General features: G+C 32.5%; 3 protein-coding genes, 1 long non-coding RNA gene, 1 other non-coding gene and 1 pseudogene across 6 annotated transcripts; 3 read left to right on the forward strand and 3 right to left on the reverse strand.

Moving 5' to 3' along the window:
* Positions 1-2,189: 2,189 nt before the first annotated feature.
* Positions 2,190-3,274, reverse strand: LOC108836875 (uncharacterized). The gene has a single exon (XM_018609974.2). The coding sequence runs from the start codon at positions 3,160-3,162 to the stop codon at positions 2,305-2,307; it is 858 nt and encodes a 285-aa protein (XP_018465476.1). The 5' UTR covers positions 3,163-3,274; the 3' UTR covers positions 2,190-2,304.
* Positions 3,275-8,797: 5,523 nt separating this feature from the next.
* Positions 8,798-12,554, reverse strand: LOC108827072 (glucan endo-1,3-beta-glucosidase 7). Of its 2 annotated transcripts, XM_018600419.2 has the most exons (5): positions 12,175-12,550; positions 11,734-12,102; positions 10,802-11,137; positions 10,337-10,613; positions 8,798-9,046 (listed from the first exon to the last, which is right to left on the reverse strand). In XM_018600419.2, the coding sequence occupies exons 1-5, from the start codon at positions 12,526-12,528 to the stop codon at positions 8,853-8,855; spliced, it is 1,530 nt and encodes a 509-aa protein (XP_018455921.2). In that variant the 5' UTR covers positions 12,529-12,550; the 3' UTR covers positions 8,798-8,852. The 2 variants fall into 2 exon arrangements, with proteins under 2 accessions (XP_018455921.2, XP_056850041.1); XM_056994061.1 differs by having other exon boundaries at positions 11,734-12,554.
* A 1,505-nt stretch (positions 12,555-14,059) lies between these two features.
* TRNAQ-CUG (transfer RNA glutamine (anticodon CUG)) lies at positions 14,060-14,131 on the forward strand. The gene has a single exon. It is a non-coding gene; the product is annotated as a tRNA-Gln (tRNA).
* Positions 14,132-16,482: 2,351 nt separating this feature from the next.
* LOC108827073 (3-ketoacyl-CoA synthase 9-like) lies at positions 16,483-18,363 on the forward strand (annotated as a pseudogene).
* A 799-nt stretch (positions 18,364-19,162) lies between these two features.
* On the reverse strand, positions 19,163-21,568 carry LOC108825101 (putative F-box protein At2g16290). The gene is made up of 2 exons (XM_018598441.2): positions 20,856-21,568; positions 19,163-19,895 (listed from the first exon to the last, which is right to left on the reverse strand). Exons 1-2 carry the CDS (start codon positions 21,261-21,263, stop codon positions 19,203-19,205), a joined length of 1,101 nt encoding a protein of 366 aa, XP_018453943.1. The 5' UTR covers positions 21,264-21,568; the 3' UTR covers positions 19,163-19,202.
* Positions 21,569-21,628: 60 nt separating this feature from the next.
* LOC130499574 (uncharacterized) lies at positions 21,629-22,883 on the forward strand. The gene is made up of 2 exons (XR_008938451.1): positions 21,629-22,158; positions 22,238-22,883. It is a non-coding gene; the product is annotated as an uncharacterized LOC130499574 (long non-coding RNA).
* The last annotated feature ends 1,313 nt before the right edge of the window (positions 22,884-24,196 follow it).

Raw genomic sequence — 24,196 nt, forward strand, 5'->3', positions numbered from 1 at the left:
TCCTATTTATTTGGTAAAAATCAAAACATACCATCAACAAAATCATTAATTATAATCCGGAATATTATAATTCCCCTATTAATATTTACTTTTACGTCTATAATAAAGGAAATTTTTATTGTTTCCTATTATAATCCGGAATATTATAATTCCCCTACACTTGCGTAACAAGCACAAAATCTTATTGTTTCCTATTTCAAATCATAACAAGCACCAAGTATTTAAGAAAAAATTAATATATGATGGCACACACAATTCAAACTAACACCAACGATATCTAAGTCTGTCCTATATTTTGGGATATTAATGATAAAAAAGAATCAACAAAATATTCTATTTTAAAACTCAAAATATTCAAACTCATTTTTAAAACAAATAAAATTATTTTCATTTATAGAATTTATTATACAATTTACAGTTACAGATGAACTAGGTGTTTTGCCCGCACATGCGGGCATAAATTTCTTATAAATACTTATTAGTTTATGTCTTATTAATCTAAAACCAGCATAATAAATTATTATATATGTTTTTAAATAGTTAAATCAAACATCAAAATATTTGTATATGTCAAATACTTTTAATCAAAATATATACTTATTATTGTGTTAAGTTTTTTTAAAACACTCATATCTTAGAGATAGTTTAGAAAATATATTTATATTTTTTGGTTGACTAATATTTAATAATAAATGGTTTTGTATCTTAATTTTTTTAACTTTTATAATAAAAATATTGTTTTCAGATAGGCACAAAAAATATATATAGAAGAATTATCTTTTTTTTTTGATAATTCTAAAATATTATTTTGTAGTCAATTATTTAATATAGCATATAACATATAAACTTTATATCATTAAAATAAAATAAATTAGTGAATAGTTAGAAACTAATAATAAATTAATATCCTATCTAAAAGTCTAAAACCTAATAAAAATATGACAAATAAGAAAAGCTAATATAACATATAAATTTAATATTAATAAAATAAAATTCGTTTTTATTTATATAGAATATTCATCAAGGCTATTATTTTAAATTAATGATTTAGTGACTCAACTCAAAACAAATAATACATCAATGATAATTTAACTTAAACTTAATAAAAATATGACAAATAAGCAAAATTAGCTAAAATTATGGAGAACATGACAAGTAAGCAAAATCACTTCATAAATAATAGTATAGATAACCATATTAAATTCATTGATCTCAAATACATTACTAATTTGTCAAAATTGTTGTATGGGTTTTTATATATAGTATATCATAGACTAACAATATATAATTTTATAACAAAACAAAATTCAAAATTAACACCCGCCCAGTCGGGCGGGTCAAAGTGTAGTTTGGGATTATAGGGTTCAAACATAAATAATCTCTACAGCAATAGTTGATTGATTATAGCATTGCAAGTTCAAAGAATTGATCTTAACTAAACCCCTGATATTCGTATTAACCCACGTTATTCATTCGCTCTTCTAACGAGGAGATAGGTGAGGCCGTGGGGAGTATAGAATAGAGTATAAAAGCAGAGCCGACACAAGGAGGCGTATTAGCAATGGACTCATGGTGCTTCGAAAGAGTGCATGACTGGCCACTGAGGAAAGTCGACGGAATATAGGACAATTGAATGCAAATTCCATTAAAATGTTAGAACTTAAATAAATTAAATTCACATGCCGCTTTTCTTTTGCTGACACGTACACTTTTGGAAATCAGATATCAAATTTTCAAATAATAAAATACGTTTGACCGACTTTAAAAAGTTAGAATTGGAGTAACTAATCAGTATTAGTATTTTTTTTTTTTTTTGATAACCGTGGGGGTTCCCAGGCGGTAAGCCCAAACTAATCCCCACGAGGCCTTCCATCCGGGCACGCACGGTTATAGGCGGGAAGGTGGCCAAGGCGACTCGAACCCAGGGCGGGCACTCCAGCTGGAGTTCCATTACCACTAGGCCAAGAGCTCTTGGTTAATCAGTATTAGTATTTATCGCTTAATAATTATACTTTAATGAAAACATGATATATATTAGCATATATTTCAAGTCTATCAGGATGATTTTTTTTCTCCTTCATGTAATTTCCAAATAATACGTACTAACTACAATTTAAAAAAAAGAATAGAATAGGACAACTTATGCATTAAGAATAATGTGTTCCATAAAACCCCTAAAGCTCGCGATAAAAACCAAAATAAACTTGAGATTATGATGATGTAAATGTGATTTACCCAGTGTTACAATGAAAAAAACAAAAAAAAACCTTAAAAGCCATGAGCCCTGCCCGATTCCGATATGAGTCATAGATTAAATAAGTCGCATGGCTGGAGCTGCTTGCATAGACCAAAATAAGTTATGTAGAGTACACGATCCTTTGCACCGGTTCTATGTTGACTAGTTTTATCACAAAAGTACCTGAGCTGATCCAAAGTACAACATCCCAACATTTGCCCTAACAAAAGAAATAACCAGTTGATTTCTTCCTTATTCTCGCTTATCACCGGCTTCATCCCGTTCTTGCATGAGTAGCATGGAGTCAGTTTAGGAGACGACCAAACTTTCTGGGCTCGTTGACGCAGTTCCTCCTTGTTGTCATGAATGTAACGATACAATTCCCCAAACTTCTCCGTGAGATTATACTCAATGGTTTGAGTACTCTCACAAGGCTTGCAATGGACTTGTCCAAAGATCATGTTTATATTATTGGAATACAAGTATCTAAGGTTGTGAATTCGGGCTGGCCTTGTGGTCGCCCATGGATATGGTGGTACGATATCCTTGTCAACGTTTCGTTCAACCGTGGCAGCCGCTTTCGATGAATTATTACGACGTGCATTATGCCCACCAGGGGGGCGACCTAACCTAGTTCTTGGCCGGGGACTATCCAAGGCTCTGGCTCCACCCTGGTTCGTTATAGGAGGCAGAAGTCCTGCTGCATTCTGAGGGTATGTGAGGTTGTAGTATCCAGGAGGTATCGTGTGAAGTGAAGGAAGAGGAGGAGAAGGCTGGGCATTTTGTGTAGGATCACTTACTGATCTCAAGAGTTCCATGAACTTGCCATCTTGCTCGACCGGATCTTTTGCTTGAGGACCAATCCCCAAGGACAGATCAAGGTTGACACGATCGTTTGGATAGTTTGGATTGTTGTTTGGATCCATGGTGTAACTAGAGGGAGGATATGTTGTTAGGGATAGAGTAAAATATGATGAAGGGACGATGTGAGATCTGAAACGGACGTTTCTGATGAACACAGCGAAACAACAACAAACGTATATATAGGTTTATTTGCCAACAAAATATGTATGTGTAAAAATATATTTAGACCGGTATAAAATATTTTCTTAGGCTTTCAACTTTATCAATATGAAAGAATAAACTTTTATTAAGAAAAAAATATTAAACATAAATAGTGGATGAGGTTTTCAAGGAAAAATAATAATACTGGTAGAAGTTATCAATACTAACATAATCTATATGGCCTAATATATATTGTATACTAATATAATAATTAGTCCCGTTTGTTTGTTACGGTTTATATATTTCAGTTTTGCTTCCGAATCCTAGCGTCCACCAGTGACAGTCAGTAAAATTAAATTTAACTCTCTTAATATTCCAAATTAAGCGTAAAAATATTTCTTTTGATTCCCTTAAATGAATTGGTTTATTTTTTGAAAATTCTTAGATGAATTGTTTGTTGCACAAAAACTTTCCAAAGTAGCCACTACCGTAAAATCTTAGCTTCGCATTATTTTCAGTTTTAAATTTGTCTAGATACAGATATATGTAGAAGCACTAACTGGGGTTTCATGTGTAGATTTATATATATTTTCAGCTATATCATTTGCTCGCTTCCATAAGGACTATTTAATTTATCTGCTCGATTAATCCTAAAAGATAGTGTCTCATCATACCTTACTATATTTCATTAATAATTTTTTTAGCTTCATTTGTTTGAGGATAATTAGAAGGAATTTCATGTTATTCTTCTATAAGCTAATCTCTATAATATTATTCGAGAAGTCAGTCTCTTATGTGTCGCACTCACATTAAATCTCATGATGGTTGATTACAGTGATACTCTTAATGAATTAAAAATATTATATTTATATACTATTGTTGAATTTATTATTTATTTTTCTTTTTAAAAATTTTCATGTATCATATATAATAAAAAGAAAAACATTTATAAAGTTAAAAAATAAAATAAAAACGAAAAGTATGTATATATATAATATGATTTCAATAAAAAGGAAAATTCACAAAATAAAAACTTCCATTAAAAAATATTTTTAAATAGCATGAAATATAATTTGCTTATGTTTGTGTAACTTAATATAACTATAATAAAAATACCAAATCAAGTCAGAATTCTCATTTTAAAAATTGTTTAAAATAATTTTCAGTTTATCATTTAATAAATCTAAGACATAAAATTATTTAGAATTTATAAAATATTTTAATTAGTGATATGTGTTCATAAACTTCCAAAAATGTATTAGTGATCATCGCTTTATTTTCTAATATATTTTCTTAAGAAATCAACATATAATTTGATAAATATTATGAAAATACATGCAGATTTAAACGATAAATAAAATTAATTTTATTTTACTTAATTATAATAAAAATTATTATACTTCAGTTTGAATTGAAAGAACATATCTAACTCAATATACCTACAGTATGAGTGACTCGACTCATCCAAATTATATCTAATATCATAAATTTAACTATAAAATGAATATATAATTTTATAATAATAGTTTATTTTATAAATGTAAATTATAAGATGACTCAAAACATATTAACCAACTGTTAAAATTTAGTTCTTTTGTAAAGTTTATATATATGCATGAGACAATAGAATATTATTGTTATATTAATTTATGTAATTTGGAATTAGACACTTTAGTTTATTTTTTTGTCATTTTAAGAAAAATATATCTGAAGTTATACATAATTTTCCTCAAATATATTTACACATTTAGGACAACAACCAACGCAAATGCAAATAAGAAAATTAATCATAATTTTAGTATATTTAAAATAAAAAGCATTATAGTTGAATTCAGATAAATATATGCACTCCAATATATCCAAATGATAACTAAATCAACTGTAAAAATAACAAAATCGAGTAGATATAACATAATTAAAATCGTGTCTAATTAAAGTAATAAATTTTTTATTAATATAAATTATACATACAAATTATAAGTTAATTTAAAACTAAAAGTAAATAACAAACAATTATTCTAAATTTACTTTATAATTATTTATATCCGTGCATGTGCACGGAAAAATCACCTAGTACTAGATTATAAGCTAATACTAAATATTGATCTGCATTTTAAAAACGCTGGTTTTTCTTTGGATTGTAAACAAAAATTGTGAATTAGTATTTTAAAATTGTTGTACATTATTATGTTACAAAACCATATTATACAAAAGAAGATAATTTATTTAAAATTATATAACTTATTATTTAGTTTATTTCTTATTTTGTATGTACATTTTTATGTAATTCTCTCTCTCTTAGGCATACATTTTTACTAGATCCATGAAACCAAACTGAAATCGATCTGGAAATATAAATGCAGTCTAGGTTTGGGTCCAGGAAAAAACATATATTCAATATTTTTTTCGACCCGCATGTCTCTTTTTGAGTCAACATCCTAACCAAGACCTGACCGAGTACCAGTTACCTGAAATATTTTATATATATTAGGTATATTTGAATAATTTAGATATATTTTTGGTATTACAAATATGTTTTTTAAATTTTGGGCTCAGGATTTCAGTTTTAGTTTCGGATTGACCCAAGTAAAATTTTAATTTAAAAACTATATTGGGTATTTGAATTTTTTTTGGTATTTTTCGGTTCCTCGGGTCAGATTTCAGGAAACATTTTGGGTCTTTTTGGTATTTCATTAATTTAGTGTATTTACTTGGATTTTTGGGTATTTTCCATGTTTCAGTATTTTTGGGTTTTCTTGTACTTCGAATATTTTCCGAGTCCTAAATTCCTAAACTAATCCGGACCTATTATATACCCAAAATTACATGTATTTTATAGGTATTTGAATATGAATCCGAACCAACCCGGACCCGAAAAGAACCAACCCAAACTTATATATACCAAAAAAGAAAAAATACTTAGTTATGTCCAAATATTTAGGACTCAAAATAAATAGATATGTACCCGATCTGAAGACCCGATGCCAAGACCTACACACTCTCATTATATTTTATGTGTATGTTATAAGAGTTACATTTGTTAAGCTGATAGAGACTTAAAATTTATTTGAAATATTTTCGGCTAATTTAATAGTTTAAATTTGTAAGGTTTTAAAACTTTTCTTAAATAACAAATTTTAATATAAATACTCAGTATAAAAATAATTTAAAGTTAAATATATAATTTTTAACAATAGTTTGCTTTATTAAATTTGATTTTGTAAATATTTGGAAATATTTAATGTAAAATGACATGGTTTAGTATGACGTATGGTACATGTTAATTTTTAAATGAGTTTCGAAATCTGTTAAAGATGATAAAGTTATTGAATTTAAATAGCATATCTAGAGTATACTTTAAAAAAAAATATTTTGTAACAATATATACTAATATCTTGGTTTTAAAAATAGGGCAAAAGTATAAGGATATTTAATTTTTGATCTTTAAAAAATAGATGCTTTTAGAAACAAGGTATATTCTTAGTAAATATACGAAGAGCTTTTTCATAATTTAAGACATAACTATAGAAAGGATGGAGTGAATTGTTACATAATTGGTGGATCAAACGATTGATGTATTTATTTATATTGAAGAAATGAGTCATGTATTAATTATGAGATTAATGGGATGTTTAGAGAAGAATATAATAAAGTATATGTGGTATATCATTTTCGTATAGAAAATGATATGGTCTAATAAAGAAAAGTATATATGTAGTATAACTTTGTTCATGTACAAAATAATGTGGTCTAATAAATAAAAGTATTACTAAATGTTTGTTATATATATTTTAGGTTACGTGTTGTTAGTTAAATATTATGGAAAGATTAAAAATATATTTTTATTAAAAAAGAAATACCAAAAAATCTATTGTACAAAAGTTATCTTGGACCATCTTCATTCATTATTTAATTTGATTTATTTGATTATTTATATCAACCAATCAAATATATATTATTTTCAAAATATCTTAATAATTAATAAAAATATTAATAATAAATCAATTTAAATATAAGAAAATCTGTTGAGTATTCAGTATTTGGTGTTGCTGGTGAGCGTCTTTTGAGGTCTTTGAATTTGTATCAAACCATGTGTGGTATTAACTTTAGGTATGTATTACTAGCTTTAGTTGGTCTTTTGTGATTCTTCTAAACAATTTATCATTGCAGATTCTCCAAATATACCAGATTATCCATCGATAAAAATATTTATCTAACTCCACATCTTCTGTTTCATTCTTCTTCCAGAACAAATAGTCCAAATTGGAATAACATTGGTTATTAGAAAAATGTTTGGGCACGATAGTGTCGCAGAGGGAAGATAAACATTTAAAAATCGCATGAAGCCTCGTTCATCCTTTTTTTTTCCAATAACTGAAAGTTTTTAGTTGTCAATACCGCGCGTTCTCTCTAAAGTTGGAATCGAACTAGTAGTGCAAGGGCTTTGTGAAATTTCTTCCAAGCAGGCATGGAACTAGTGGTCTGAGGCAATCTCCTTTGAAAGGACACGATAATTTGTTATGGTAAACTGGAAACTGGAACTAACATCAAAGAGTATCTTATTTTATTTTTGGGATAATAATGCTTCTCATTTAGTTTTTGTGACTAATCATTTGCTGTGCCATATACGTAATGATAAAAGTGTCATGTATAATATTTGTGTATTCATCCGAGCTTGTCAGACATATTTGTTACTAAAAGAGCAGTATATCAAAATAGGTTAGCACACAACACATATGTAGAGTTGGATGTGGATTACAATAAACAAATATCAATCTATAAAGTATGTTTCTGGACAATTAAAAAACGACGCAAAGATCATAAGGTCGGGTACCATAAGGAGTGAAAGTAAGATTGTTTAGAAACCAAAAGAAGTATAAGAACTAGCATAAGCAAGACTCCCCAGGGAAAGTGGCCTTCTCCAAAAAGGGACGCAGCCTTGTTTGCTCTGACGTAGTAAGAGGATCTGAAGAGAATTCGATGGACGAACTGCAAGGACACCAGCAGAAAGACAAAAAGAATTGGGAGGAATAAAAGAAAGAGCTTGAGATTCGTTGCGGTTTTCTCAACCTCGTACCTGTAACGTGGATAGGAGGAGAGAAAGAGGAGCAGAGATATGATGGCAAACAGAGTCACTAGTGTTAGAGGAGGTGCTGAAGACGAGAACAGTGTTTCTTCTAACCATCCTCGCTTCCAAGCACCTCCTCTTCTTTCCTTAACAAGCCAACCCATCTGTCTCTTCCTCTCTCTACTTTGTATTGTAATGGAAGATTACACAGGCGTACATAAGCATATCCATATATATATATATATATATATATATATATATATATATATATTAATCGTTGAAAACATTTGCACCCACTATATTTAAGATAGAAAAGAAAATTGGAAGGAACATATTCCTTTTGAAAAAATCGACCGCTTTGCTTTTCACCTTCCGAATTTGCTTTTGAAAAGATAGGCAAATGGGTATAAGTATCATGTTCTACTACAAGAATAATGTGAATGATTATATGAAAAAAGTATTATGATTAGTAGACAAAAACAAAATGATTAGATGGAAAAAGGGCAGAAATTTGGTTTTAAGACAAATAAATAAAGGTAACTACTAGAAATTCATATGGTGGGAAATTGGAAGAACAAAGAAAAAAATGATCATAAAGAGAGGCAAAGACAGAAAAGAGGAGCATTCTGATCCGTTCGTCTCTATTGCTTTGTCTGAAGTCACATATTTATTCAGCGCTCCTCCTAGGCTTTCATCTCCAGACCATCCTGCTCTTGGGTAAACGCAATTGCTATAACCTAAAATCATGAAAGTCAAAATAAATAAATAAAAATATATGCGTAAGATTAAGTGTTGTTTTATCTTTTAAAATGTGTTTTTACTTATAAATATCACTTTATATTTTCAATGATCATATTAAATAAAATTTCCAGCTTTTACCTTTATTTTAATTTATTACTGCCTCTGATTTATATCAAGTATTGATTATATTTTAAAATTAATTTTATTATAAATGTCATTTTACATTTTGAATGTACATAATGTACATATTAAATAAAATTTTCAGTTTTCACTCTTATTTTTAATTCATTAGTTACAAAATAAACAAAATATCGTATTAAATAAGAATAAACAAAACTATTCATTCTGTTTCAGATTAATTGTCGTTTTAGAGACCAACATTTGTTTTATTTAAATATAGTTTTATGCTTTTCAGTGCATTTAATTGTTCCAATTTTATTTCTATTTTAACTCATTAATTAACATAATTAAATAAAAATGTATTAATTAGGCTAAAACATTAAATTTATTAAATTCGTGTGAAAAAAATCTAGAATGATATATAAAATAAAATGGAGGGATTACTAATTTTATTAATTTGTGTGAAAAGCCTTAAATCACACTTCTTATGTAAAAAGATAAAGTAATTAATAAAATATTATATTAAATAGAAGTAAAATAAAAAAGTTACTAGTTTTATTAATTGGTGTATAAAAACTTATTATGCAAAGATGGAATACTTTAACTTAAATTAAGTTTTAGAAATTGGAGATGAGTAACACCTGCATGCCACAGTCTTGATGTATACAAACATATATAGGAGAAAATGGTAGACAAATCATGTCAAACCTATTATTTATATCTAAGATCTACCTAAACACAAGTATAGGAGGAGCCCAAGTTAGATATATAATTACAAAATACAGATATAATATCATCTTAGACAATATATATGCCCATCCACCTATCATTGATTAATGTTGATATTTGGTTTAATTTGGCATGATCTACTGATATATGATTATTTAGGCTTATGTCTTTTTGTTCTTTCTTCCAACAGATCACATGTAGCATAAATTTAGGTTTCTAATGAACTCATGAATGTATTAAGTATGGTTTAGAATACAGTAACGACCTCTTACCAAGATTTGTTTCCACCAAATGCAAACACACAATTGTTAGGATCTCACATAAAAAGTGTGTAAAGACTAACACTAGTATAATAAAAACGTGGGTTGAATATAACTAGAATTTCGTGATCCCCAACAATAATGATGATGATGGGAAAGATAAGGAGAAAAACTTACTAGGGTTATCGGATGTAATCCTTGCAGTTTGAGAAAAATCGCAATCCGTAGGGTTTTCAGGAGATTTTTGGAAATACAAGTTCATAGCATAGGCTGTATGAGACATGACACTGTTAGGCTCAAAACACACCCCTCCTGGAGTTATTGGACCACAATCAATTCCCTGTCCACAAACCCAATCTAGACTTGCTTGCAATTGATCCACAGTAGCATCCTCCTTTGGCACACACCATCCCACTGATGTTGCTGATTTTCCCAACGATGGAGACTGTGACGTCTACTACCATCACAAACATCATTCAGTATAAATAGCTAACAACAATTTCAACAAAATGCATTAAGCCGAGTTTGATCCAAATGGACATTGATTATATTAGTAAAAACATCTGGTCTATTACAAATGGTTAATTAAATACCTTTTGAGACTAAATCAATGATTAACTGATCATGGTATCATCTAATTACCTGACTACCACTACTACTAGTTTTAGTGAGGCCAATGTCGTAGGCCATTGAAAGATCAGGCTTGAAAAGGCCAAAAGATCGCTCAAAGGAAGGACCTGGCTTGAGGTTCTCGTCAAAGAGAGCGAAAATATAAGTGTCGATGGGTTTGCCGGGCCTTAAAGGAGTCCCAACCATAGACCTTAAATGAGCAATTAGGTTCCCATTGTAAGTCTTTGCGTTCTCAACACTGGGACCAACCACGTTGTTATCACCGCTCGTTGGCCAGCCTGTTTCTGCCACCACCACTTCCACGTTCTCAAATCCCATGGATTTCAAAGCTGAGTGCACTGCATCAACCTAAACAAATCCCATGTTAAATGGATCAGTATAACGTGTATGACAAGAAACAGATGCTTCTTCGAACTTAGTACAATAAGCTTATTTTATTGTTAGTGGAAAAGTAAAGAGAGACCAAGTTCCTTGCTACAAAATCTATTGCGAATATATATATACACTAATATTATATTTGGATTCCCAACGTTCAACTACCAACTTTCACATGTTTTATAATCATTATATAATTACAATAAAGAATTGTAGATCTCGGTGTAACAATAAATTATAACAAATGAACCTACCATGAGACTGAGGCCAAATTAAATAAACAATGCTTCGCTGTTAATTTGATTAAATAATTAGTAATACTGATATCATGATGTTTCAACTGGATTGTAAGATTAGATATAAAATAGTCCACCGAATTCAAAACCAAATACTTAGCTATTTGGCAGTTACAAGACAAGTTTAAGAAAGTGTTTATACCAAACTCATGTTATAAACCTATTTTATATCAGGCATTCAGGCTATCAATAATTTTAAAAAATTTCTAAAGACTCTAATGTGGTTATTACAGACCCGACCCTTGAGAGCTATAACTGTACTTAATAATTTACCTGAGCATCAAACATGTTCATGTACTTGATTCCGGTATTGGAGTCAACGCGTCCAGGGTTAGGCTGGAAGAGGCAAAACGACAGCGTTTCAGGTCTCTGGTCACCCAGGTACGCAAAGAACGGGTACGGGTTGATGACAAAAGGCGACCCGGTTTCGCTAAGAAACTGTAAGATGCCCTTTAAACCGGCCTGATAACCGGGAGCAAACGAACCGGCCGATGGCGGGTCAGATTGACCAAGCACCGTCATAGCATGAACCGTAGACACCTTGATTTTCCCGCCGAGTGAAACTGCCTCAAGGGCCTTTTGGACATTTTGCATCGCCGGAAGAAGCTGGTTTACCAGGTTCAGATCATTCGACAACAGAATCTGAATCAAACCGGAAGAGATTAGTTTTCTTATTTTTCTCGAAAAAAAACATGAGAAAGCTTTGAGACTGACCTCATTTCCGACATTGATGAGGATGATGTCGGAGGCGGGATAGAAAGGGAGGACGTTGGTGTTGATCCACTGAGAGGCGACGCTAAGATCGGAGGCGAGGGATGGGAGATCGCCGTTGGCTACTCCGATGACTATTCCGACGCCGGTTCCGGCTAAGGACTTAATGATGGTGGGATCGGCGCCGTATAGCCTCACTTTTTGAATGGAGGTGGATTGGAGGAGCTTGGCTGCATCAGACGGTGACGGGAGGTTGTCGGCGACTAAGCCGTAGTTTACTCCGATAAAAGACTGTGCATTTGCCGTCGAGATGGAGAATAGAAAGAGGAGAGAGAAGAAGAAGGTGAAGAGAGCCATGAAAGCAGATGAATGTGGAACAAGTGAGATTTTGAAATGTAAAGACTAACTAAGAGGAGGGTTGGTAATTAACTGTTAGAAAAAATAGGCCGTATTTGATATGGAAAATTATCAAAAATTAAAATAGTTTAATATAAAAATTGTCTAAAACTAAAGCATTATAAACTACCTTCAAAGAATCTGAACTCTAAAACTATACCCAAATAAATATATTTACAATTCAAAACTTAGTATTTTCAATATAAAACATTAGTTAATTAATTAAATAAATTGAGAATGATAGGACGCTTTTTTGGGGCCAGAATACGGATTCAAATGCCAAACCGTAAATTCAAAAGGTTGAATTCGATTTTTTTTAAACTAAACTGAAACTAACGGTGTATTGGATTAGTGGTTTAGTGAGTGGAGATGATTTCAATATGTCTCTAATTTGATTCATGTTGGGAAGGCGGGTTTATGCTCGGTACTACTAAGTAGTACTAACCATTGTGCCTGCCCCGGAGGGATTAGTAGTACTAGGACATCACTTCTCTATTATTTAAAAAAAAACGAAATTAGGTATTTATTTGGTGACCTATTTATTTGCTTTGCTTTTATTTGACAGGTTGTGTGCTTAATTATTCCATATAAATATTGAAATTATGTTATCTCGATATTTAATTAGTTTTTTGTCGGCTATTTAATTTGATAATCAGACAAAATATGCATGAGAGTATTCAGTTTTTTACAGAATCCCAACGCTCACATTTGCTGGTTTTACGACAACGCACGTGCTGACGGCTTTGCTTTGCCTGGACTCCCTGTCTTTTAGCATAGTCTTGTTTGAAATTTTTCTTAAGCGTAACACGGTGTTCGAATACTAGTAACACCGCAGGCCTAACGCCAAATTAGGTAACAAAAAAACTATACGTAAGTATATTCGAAGATTTGTTTAAAAGTTTTTCATTATTATATTTATTTAATAAGTAATAATTTTTTCATTATTATATATTTATATTTGTAGGAATCTAATGTTTCGTTTTTAAATATAATAGTTTTATAGCACACATAATACTAATTTTTAAATGAATATGGGGGGTTTTGATTCCCCCACACTTTCCAACATATAATCTTTATCAGTATAGTGTTGTCCAAAAAAAAAAAAATCTTTATCAGTATAGTAATTTCAAAATATTTTTTTCCATAATCTAAAATTTTATGTGCCAATGTGCACGGCTGACAATGTTTTTGCTTGGTTTACTTTCATCACAAAATGAATTGAATCCATTTAATAAAAACAGAAGCACCATAAGAAAGTAATTTATGTCTGACGTGTTAATTATATTTTATACCATTAAAATTTCCTAATTTTAGAAATTTAGACTAAAAGAGTAATAATGTCAAATCTATTATAATCAATTTAGTATACTTGTTTTCTGTTATCTGCGGCATTATGTATTTTGTAAGAGTTGTAACTGTTGAGCAAAACAAAAGTTAATATTTTTGTACAGATAACATATAAAAGAAGTGAAGCTGCCAACATTAACAAAATGGTTCTATGGTCTAGCGGTTAGGACATTGGACTCTGAATCCAGTAACCCGAGTTCAATTCTCGGTAGAACCTCATTAATATTTTATTTTTAAATATATTTTTGTCCAATTTCATGAAGCTTCCCACACGTGCATATCATATAGTCAACTGTCATTCTACGATATCGGGTCAGATCCAATAAGAAAGTGAACAAATTTAAACGAAACCAACCTTCCCGGCCTTTAAATAACAAAGAAAACCGAGAGAACTCAATCTCCAAGATTTTAATTTCCGTCTAAGACTTCTTTTATTCAATCTATCATAGACAATCTTCAACCTCGTTATCCAATCCAAAGACGTTAATCCATCACCTTCGTTGCCTGGTTTCCTAAACAGCGCTAGGCAAATCTCCATTCCTCATATACTTGTACACTAATACCTTCTGGTTCTCATTCTCCAAGCAGTGTCCAAGAAATGTAACCAGCCTCTGGTGTCCAGTTTTACTAAACAACTCAAGCTTTGATATATACCCTTCGTTTTTACTTTCCTTGACATCGATATTTTTTTATAACAACGGCTGTTCCAGTATCCAAGAAACCACGGAACAAGCTCCCGGAATGACCACGTTTTATCAGAATGGCTTCATGGTTTGTAATCTTGCACGCAGGAACTCCCATATCTGAAATACATAAGAACATTTAAAACTCCCCATAGTAATAATCTGCCCAGCGTGGGATTCCTATTTAGGATGAACAGCCATGTGGTCGTGGCATGATGTGGGATAATAGCCTTATGCCAAACTAAACCTGCCTAATCTTTTGTGGTGACATTCCAGATGGCTCTGGAGTTGAAAGTCTTTTAAACCGTTCCATCAATACAACATTGCAGATAATCATTTCCAGAAGACAGGATGATCAATCAAAAATTCCTCGAGACGAACCTGATTATTTGACGAGTATAGGCAATAGCTAGAGCTTACCACGATATGTACTAGATACTGTCGAATTGATAAGAATCTCGAGTCTAGACGGACCATCAGAACCAAGAAAGTTGATTGTTGGGCCAAAAGGAGACCTCAACGCTTTATGGCTTAACTTTAGAACCTGCCTAAACACACATGAGAAGGCCTGTTTTTAAACATTCCATTGCCATTTTGTATTTGCCTTTTCATTCACATAATGCCTTTTATTTTTTATTTTTTTGAATCAATTTATTGGATATAGGTGAAACTTTACACCTATATGATAGACCAAGTCCTTACAAAACTAGTTTACCAAAAGAAAATGAAAGGAAGTTAAATAAATTATTTCTATACACTTAAATTGTGCTGAGTTGGCAAAAATTTAATAACATTTACAACTTTCTACTTCAACCATACTAAATAAGTAAGACAAAATAAATAAATATTGATGGTCCGTTATAGCTATCCACTATAATAATTGCAGGCTTGTAGCATACATAAAAAATTATATTTCTGAAATTAATATCAGGCTTGTACCTAAAAAAACACAAACGGTTTAGAAAGCACACAACATCCACACAAGTCTGAAGGCCCACAATAGAACTGCAGTCCATACATGACTAGTCTACTTAAAAATGAACAATTCAATAATTCTTTTTGATACCCTAAAGATTCTGTCGAGTTGACCCTCACTCAACTAAATGCCAGCCTTATCTCTCTCCCTGATTGCAATCACACATTTGCCCTACCTTTAACCATATTGTTTTATTGCCGACTTGTCACAATACCTATTTAAGCTATCTATCTTATTAAAACAGAAACATTTTGTTGGACCTAACATTTATTTTGTAAGTTTTTAAATTAAATGCATTTTTATACTTTATAGTTAAACCTACATTAAATCACTAATGCTCATTTCTTTATACTACTATCCATGTTTCCAAACAATATACTTATTTCTTTATACTACTATCAATGTTTCCAAATAATATATTTTTATACTACTATCAATGTTTCCAAATAATACAATAATTAATCTTAGTTATTTTATATATATCATTTTTTCTTTAAAATTTTGTAGAAACGTTATAATTTCATAAATTGCAAAATAATGAACTTTAAAATTTGGATTATAAGATTACAAATTATGAAACTATTACAATTTAAATCCAATTAGATTACATATCGGTCATCCATCAGTTCAATCGGTTAGTCTCGGGTTTTAGTGATTTTTTTTAATATATATATTTTAAAAACCTAAATTGAATTATCAGATCTCCGGATTAACCGGTATAATCACAATCGGGTTGAATTTAAAAACACTGATTTAAATGCAAAAATATTTTAAATACACACTCTTTAAAAATTACCAAAATATTTGTTAAATTATTAGTGAAATTTTTCATCGTAAAATATTCCGCGCTTCCAAAGCGCGGGTCAAAATCTAGTATCCATTATATGTTTACGCACTCACACACACACACATACACACAGACAAGAACAGCTAAGAAACAAAAATCTAATAAAAGAGTTTTTTTCTCGCTCTCTCGCTACATCATAACACGAGTACTTGGCAGATCAACTGTTTTCTTCTTTTCTCCGTATACGTGTACATCAATGGCGTCTTCTAACTAAACCCGCTTGCCTAGTTTCTTTTAAATAAAACTTTTATATTATATATCGGCCCACACACTCGTACACTCTCAATTAACGTTTTCATTTCCACTTTTGTTGGAGACTCCGCTGCGAATCGATCGGCCATGAAAACGCCTCAAAAGCTTCCGAATGTCGTACAGAGCGTGAACACCAAATACGTCAAGCTAGGTTACCATTACCTCATCACACATCTCTTCAAGCTCTGTCTGGTTCCCTTAACAGCTGTCGCGATCTCAGAGATCTCACGTCTAACCCCACACGACTTCCACCAGCTCTGGCTCCATCTCCAACACAACCTCGTCTCCTTCACCCTCCTCTCCGCTCTAGCCGTGTCCGTCTCCACCGTCTTCATCATGACCCGACCAAGACCCGTTTACCTCGTGGACTACTCCTGTTACCTCCCTCCTGAGAGTCTCCAAGTCCCGTACAAGAAGTTCATGGATCACTCGACCCTGATCGAAGATTTCAACGAGTCTTCCCTCGAGTTTCAGCGCAAGATTCTCGAGAGATCGGGTCTGGGAGAAGAGACGTATCTCCCCGAGGGCTTACACTGCGTGAGCAGGTCATGTTCGGCTGCCTCGACAGACTCTTCGAGAACACCAAAGTTAACCCTAGGGATATAAGTGTACTGATCGTGAACTGCAGCTTGTTTAACCCGACTCCTTCGCTATCCGCAATGATCGTCAACAAGTATAAGCTGAGAGGTAACGTCAGAAGTTTCAATCTCGGTGGGATGGGATGTAGCGCCGGTGTGATCGCTATCGACTTGGCTAAAGATATGTTGCAAGTTCATAGGAAGAGTTACGCTGTCGTGGTCAGCACGGAGAACATTACTCAGAACTGGTATTTCGGGAACAGGAAGGCGATGCTGATCCCGAACTGTTTGTTTCGGGTCGGTGGAACCGCGGTTTTGCTCTCCAACAAGGGTGGCGATCGCCGACGGTCCAAGTACGTGATGGTTCATACGGTCAGGACTCATAAAGGAGCTGACGAGAAGGCTTTGGAGTGTGTTTACCAAGAACAGGACGATGATAACGGGAAGACGGGTGTGTCTTTGTCTAAAGATCTCATGGCTATAGCTGGAGAAGCGCTTAAGGCCAACATCACCACTTTAGGTCCTTTGGTTCTGCCTGTGAGCGAGCAGATTCTGTTTTTCGCCACTTTGGTTGCGAAGAAGCTGTTCAACGCTAAGGTGAAGAAGCCTTATATACCTGATTTCAAGCTTGCGTTTGATCATTTCTGTATCCATGCTGGTGGCAGAGCTGTGGTTGATGAGCTCGAGAAGAATCTTGAGCTTTCGCTAAAACATGTTGAGGCGTCGAGGATGACGTTGCATAGATTTGGAAACACTTCGTCGAGCTCTATCTGGTATGAGCTGGCTTATATAGAGGCCAAAGGGAGGATGAAGAAAGGGGATAGGGTTTGGCAGATTGCTTTTGGAAGTGGGTTTAAGTGTAATAGTGCGGTTTGGGTGGCACTGAACAATGTCAAGCCTTCTGTTAGTAGTCCGTGGGAACATTGCATTGATCGATATCCGGTTAAGCTTGATTACTAATTCAATCAGAAACCAGTTATCTGTTGTCGTTGTGGTTAGTCCTACTCTACTACTTCACTATTTATTGTTTTCTGTTCCTTTTTTTTCAATGGTTCAGTTGTTCTTTGTACTTTGAATGTAATGCTTCTTTGATTTTACACTCACGTTGTGTTCTGTGGCATCTCAAAACGACCTTTTTGCATCCTTATTTGCCATATATACTAGTTGGAACAGGAATCATAATTTACATAGTTTGCATACTTTGTTAGGCTCCAACAAAGTGTCCTTTGAAGCTACCACATAGAGTTTCCTTTTGAAGGAAATAACCAAACTAGGAGTTAATTTCTGGACATATTAAGATAGGATGCTAATACAATCAAAACCAAAATGAAGCATGTAAAAGTTGGACGCAAGTTAACCAAACCGCATCGATATCTCTGCACCACGAATGCTTATACTCATTATTACAATACTTTCCTAGAGTTAATCTCTGCACCAGCAACATCTCATCTCCTGAGACAACCAGTCTCTCATCCAAAGTCTTGTGAGATAGTGTGACTGCTTGGATATCAGTAATTTCAAATGAGGGTTCGAAAACAAAAACATGTCTGTCCACCAGTGGTGGAGCCAGCAAAAAAATTTCATTGGGGGCAATAATAATTTTAAACAATTAAATGATTTTATAAATACATTTTTGTCAACTATATGGATTCATTATAGGGTATATACCATATAGTTTATATATAAAACAAAATTTAGTGTTGGTTATAATTAAAATAAAAATAAATTAAAGAAAATTAAAAAAAATGAAATATGTTCTTTTCATGATATGACAAACACAAATACAAATACATATGTTTAGAGTCACCATCTACACCATCCAAAGGAAGAAATGCAATCAATTCGAACAAACCATGCATGTAGGTCATATTTATCATGAACAGAGTAGTTCGGTTCTTTGAATTGGAACTTGGCAACCAAATTCCTTGCAACAAATACAAACAACCAAAGAACTAAGATGACGCATCACAGAAGCTGATTGACTCTTTATTTTCGCAGAGCATGCCCATGCCTCTGCATACCGTAGAAGACTGAGTAGTCTTTCTGGTACCTAAGTCAAACACAAGGATTCCATCACTGATAATTGATTGGATGAACATAACGCAGTTCCCCTTCATACCAGGAACCTCCTTCGCCGAATAGCAAAAATTCCAGTTAATCCCAAGAAACACCACTCGTTCCTCTAAGTCAGTAACCCGAACCCATCTCCTCTGCCCTTCTTTCTCTTCGAGCCTAAAAATTCTGAACCACGTATGCATATGATCTTCCCCTGGTGTAAATCGCTGCACCAGCAAGAGCTCATCATCTCCTGACACAACCAATCTCTCCCAATAACACTCGTGAGACTGCGTGACTGAGGGGATCTCGCTAACTTCTAATGACGGCTCGATAACAAAGACACGCCCCCTTCCACTCTTATCAACAACATAAAACTTGCCTTTAAATGAAACCATGTCTTGATATGATCTAAATGGACACTCGATTTTAATCCACCTCTCTTCCCGGCTTCTATACATCATTAGAGTATCCAACACTCCAGCTACCAATGTGAAATCTCGACCATCAAATGGAAGAAACGCAACTCTTTCGAAAAAAGTCCTACGCATTGTTTTATAGTTTATTGTTGTTGTAGCATTGAAATTTATCTATAGTGTTGTTCGTTTGGTCGCCGCAGGTACCTGCGTCGGCGTCGGCGTCATCGTTTTTTTCAAATCTTGTTCGTTTCGTTGACGCTGTTGTTGCGTCATAGACGCTGCGTCAAAACGCTGCGTCTGGCGTCAATAAGATCTGGACGCTGGAATTATCAGCGGCTGAGTCAAAAAGCTGCGTTAACTTAGCCTTTTTACATTTTTGCCCTTAACCTATTTCATTATTTACGAAAAAACCTAAGTAATTGACGCAGCTCTCTCTTCACCTCCATGGACGACCCATCTCGAGCTCTCTCTTCTCCTCCATAGATTGTCTCTCTTCGAGTTATTATTTAACTTTTGTTTCGTGATAAATATTTTGATATATTATAACTTTGATTATCATTTATATGTGATAGTTATTTAAGACTTGCTGTAATATTTTTTTATCAACCAACTTAATTTCATGTTTCTTTTATATGTAACACATATTTGCTTTATTTGTTTGAAGTGATAATTTCGAAAATTAAATGTATGATTTAGTTTTATGACAAAAATATTGTTATATTTGTATATTTGACCAAAAAAATATTACCAAGTAAACATAATATTTTTATGGATGTAAATATATTTAAACTATATTTTATTTATTTAAAAGACAATATTACAAATTTTTAAAAATAAAATATGAATAAAATGATAATAGCCGCAGCGTCTATCAAACGAACAACACTTAATTCTGCTTCCTGCGTCGGCGTCGGCGTCAGCGTCGGCGTCTATGAAACGAACATCATATAAGCGAGTTTGACGCAGCCGCTGACGCCGACGCTGACGCCGACGCTGACGCTAAAACCGGCGGTAACCAAACGAACAGGGCTTATATGAAAAAAAAAATTCAATCAAAAAATCATATCAAGCAATACTGAAAATAAAAAAAATATCTAATCTCACATCCAAGTATAGTTAGAAGTTACTAACCACGTAGGTATGACCCAAAGGGATGATTTGGGAGCTAAGAGTGTTGAGCACCTTCCCATATTCAGATGTGAAGCCAAAACCTGGTAATGACGACACCAACTTATGTTTGTCGGAGGTACTCTCGCTGATCCCTACAATCAAACAATCAGCACCGAAGGGAGTCTGGTATCTGAATAGAAAATTTGGAATCTTTTTAAGTATGCAAAGCTTGTCGCCTTTAAACCGAGGGTTGTCACTGAAAATGGGGAGAAGGTAGTCAACGCCTAAGCCGTGTTTATAACGCGGCCGAGGTACGGCCGAACGCCACAAGCTGCAGACAGAGCGGAGGTGAACAGTCTCAAAACATGTCTCGAAACGACCGTTAATTAGTTCCAGCAAGTCTTTAGGGAGTAAAGACCAATCTACCATGGTTAGATAAGCTAATAGGAAAGAGCAATAATGTCTATGGGAGATGAAGATGAAGAGGAGTTCTTTGTTTATACTCTCATAAACAAAATAGGAAAGTCTTTGTTAATGTTTTATTGTATTATTATCTTTAGTTTATTACTTAATCACCAAACAAAGACACTCAAGGCTGTCACAAAGGCAACAATTTTCTAATCTTTCTACATTTGCGGAAACATCTTTGTAAGTTGTTTAGAACATGTTTACGTCTTATATGCTGTTAATATGTACACTAAATTCACAATGTACGTGTACATAATACAGAAAAGGCTCCCAGCCGCTCTCAGCCTCATATGATTTTTCCAAAAAGTCAACAATCTTTTTTGAGTCATTTGTTGTGTGTACTTCTGCATATAATTACCGAAATCCGTAGCTTTTATTCCTTATTTTTGCTAGTTTTCATCCAGTTGTTAGGTAGATGTTAGGTAGCTGTTGAGAAGCATGACATCACATCTACGAGGACAAGATCCGCTATGATTTGTTCAAAAAAAAATTGATTGTGTATTTTTCTTATTTTTAATAGCCCTGACGTTGCATATATAAGAAACGTTGATGTAATTGAGAAACCTTGGGAACAAGAAATTTGCAAATTTTCATTATTGTCTCCACTTGCTTTTATTCTTTTTATGTGTCTCTGCCTTCACTATCTTGGGATAAAAAAAAAATCTGAGAGAATGGGTTTAGGGGCTATAGGATCAGATCGTTTTTTGTGGGTTTGGTCCTGAAGAGCAAGATGCGTTTGAATAGTATCTGCATAATGACTGAGCCAAAGCCGATGTGGGACAAATAGAGCGCAAGTTCTGACTCTTTACTCCTCCTGAAATTAGTCCAGACGTTTCTTACACGTTAGGTCTCACTGGTAACTTTCTTAACTCCTATGCATAATTGTTGTTATGACAAAAATTCGATTTATTAGGTGGACCTAACTCTAGTTGTAGATTTTTGTCTGCAGGGGATCTTGGGCAAGATTTTGACTCAAGAATATAACTTTAACACATTACACGAATAGCCCACGAAAGGGCAAGCGGATTATTTTGTTGGAGGTCTCTCTCAAGGTGATCGATTATCCAAAGAATACGTGAGGAAAATTTGATGAAAGAAGCTCAACATATCTGAGGGCCTTTCTTTGGATAACCAAGAAAATAGATCGTGTGTCCAAAGATCATTTATGTTGTGTTAGATCTTGTTCTGGTTTGGTTTTGAACAGCTTAGTGTTGCTCTGTAATGGATGCATAACCAGTAGATATGTCAGGAGATTATAAGGAAACGTTATGTTGCCTCGTGATAGCGATGTTCCTTCAAATCGTCTGACATATCTACTGCTTATGCCACCATTACAGAACAGCACCAAGATGTTCAGAACCAAACCCAGAACAAGAACAACGGAGCATAAAATCTGATCATCAGACAAACGACCCTTTGATTTTTTTTCCCCAAAAAGGGGGAAATCCTTTGTAAAACTTGAATCCGGAATTCGAAAAATATTGGCATAAATGTCATTTATTTTGGTATTAGCACTTGACCAAAAAAAAACAATTTGGTATTAGCACATTTTTTATTATTACAATCAATACAATTAAAACAGCAGTTTTTTTTACATCCCCTTAGATTTTCAAAATATTTATAGGACTGCCATTGTTATTTAATACCAATAATAATTATTATTTTAAATAAGAAAACAAATATTCCATTTAATAAATGTTTAGACATTTGTTTCCTAACTAACCCATTTCCTAAGGTTTACTCGATCAACAAACTTATACAGTACGTACACAAATTCTAAGACCACTTAATAATTTGTTACCCATCTTCTATAATTCAACTAACGATCATACACCATATTTTTATAACATTATCATATACAGAAACGATTATGAACCATAGGTCGAGAATGTGCGTTCAGTTCTATTATACACCATAGATTTATACCATTATAAAATACTAGGAAACATCCCCGCGCGTAAATACGCGCGAAAATTGAATTTTTTAAATATTTTTTTTGTATATTTTAGTGTTCAATCTTTCTTAAATATATTTTACATTAATAAAATTTTATTGAATAAATAATTATATTAATATATGTACACATCAAATATGTGTAAAGATCTAATGTGTAAATAAGTAACAAATATTAGTAAAAAGTTTAATTTTTCTTTGATAGCATAAGAATATTAAGTTACATCATCTTCTATTATGTTCTTCTTGTCATTGAACTTATCATGAGAATATGCATTTAAAAGCAAATAAATAGTCACAACTCTTAAATTTTTAAAATACAATTTTAAGATATTTTATCAACCTTTTGAACTATTAAAAAGACACAACATTTCATAATTGCAAATATTTAGATAAATTATTAATATTCGTTAAAAATATTCTAACAAAATTTCGTTAAGTTTTTTTAATATGCAAACTTTTGCGTTACCAATTTTATCACTCAAACTAATTATTTTGATTTCTTTAATACACTTATTTTTTTTAAATGTGCTCAATTTAGTATTGAAACTATATTTTTAATCAATAATATTAATTTTTAAGCAAAATTTTATGATCTTAAAATTTAAAAACAAATCTTAAAATTTTCCAATTTTATTTAAGATTTTAGTAATAAAAGTAACTAATTGTAGATAATATTTAAATTCAAATGTGAAATTTCAGTTTCACCACAAGTTTAATACCACTTTTCAAAGTTACCTTTAAAAGATAATTATTTTCATAAATACCTTAAATTTATAATTATAAATAAATAAACTCTTCTAAATAATTTTTAAATGTTTAAGAATAATTTATAAACCTAAAATCTCCTCCTAAATAGTAAACTTTAAATAAATAATAATTAAACCCTAAATTCAAATGTTATGATATTTTTGATTGAGTGTATTTTTGAAAAATAAAAG

This window comes from Raphanus sativus, chromosome 9 (genome assembly GCF_000801105.2).
Source record: "Raphanus sativus cultivar WK10039 chromosome 9, ASM80110v3, whole genome shotgun sequence".
NCBI classification, from domain to species: Eukaryota; Viridiplantae; Streptophyta; class Magnoliopsida; order Brassicales; family Brassicaceae; genus Raphanus; species Raphanus sativus.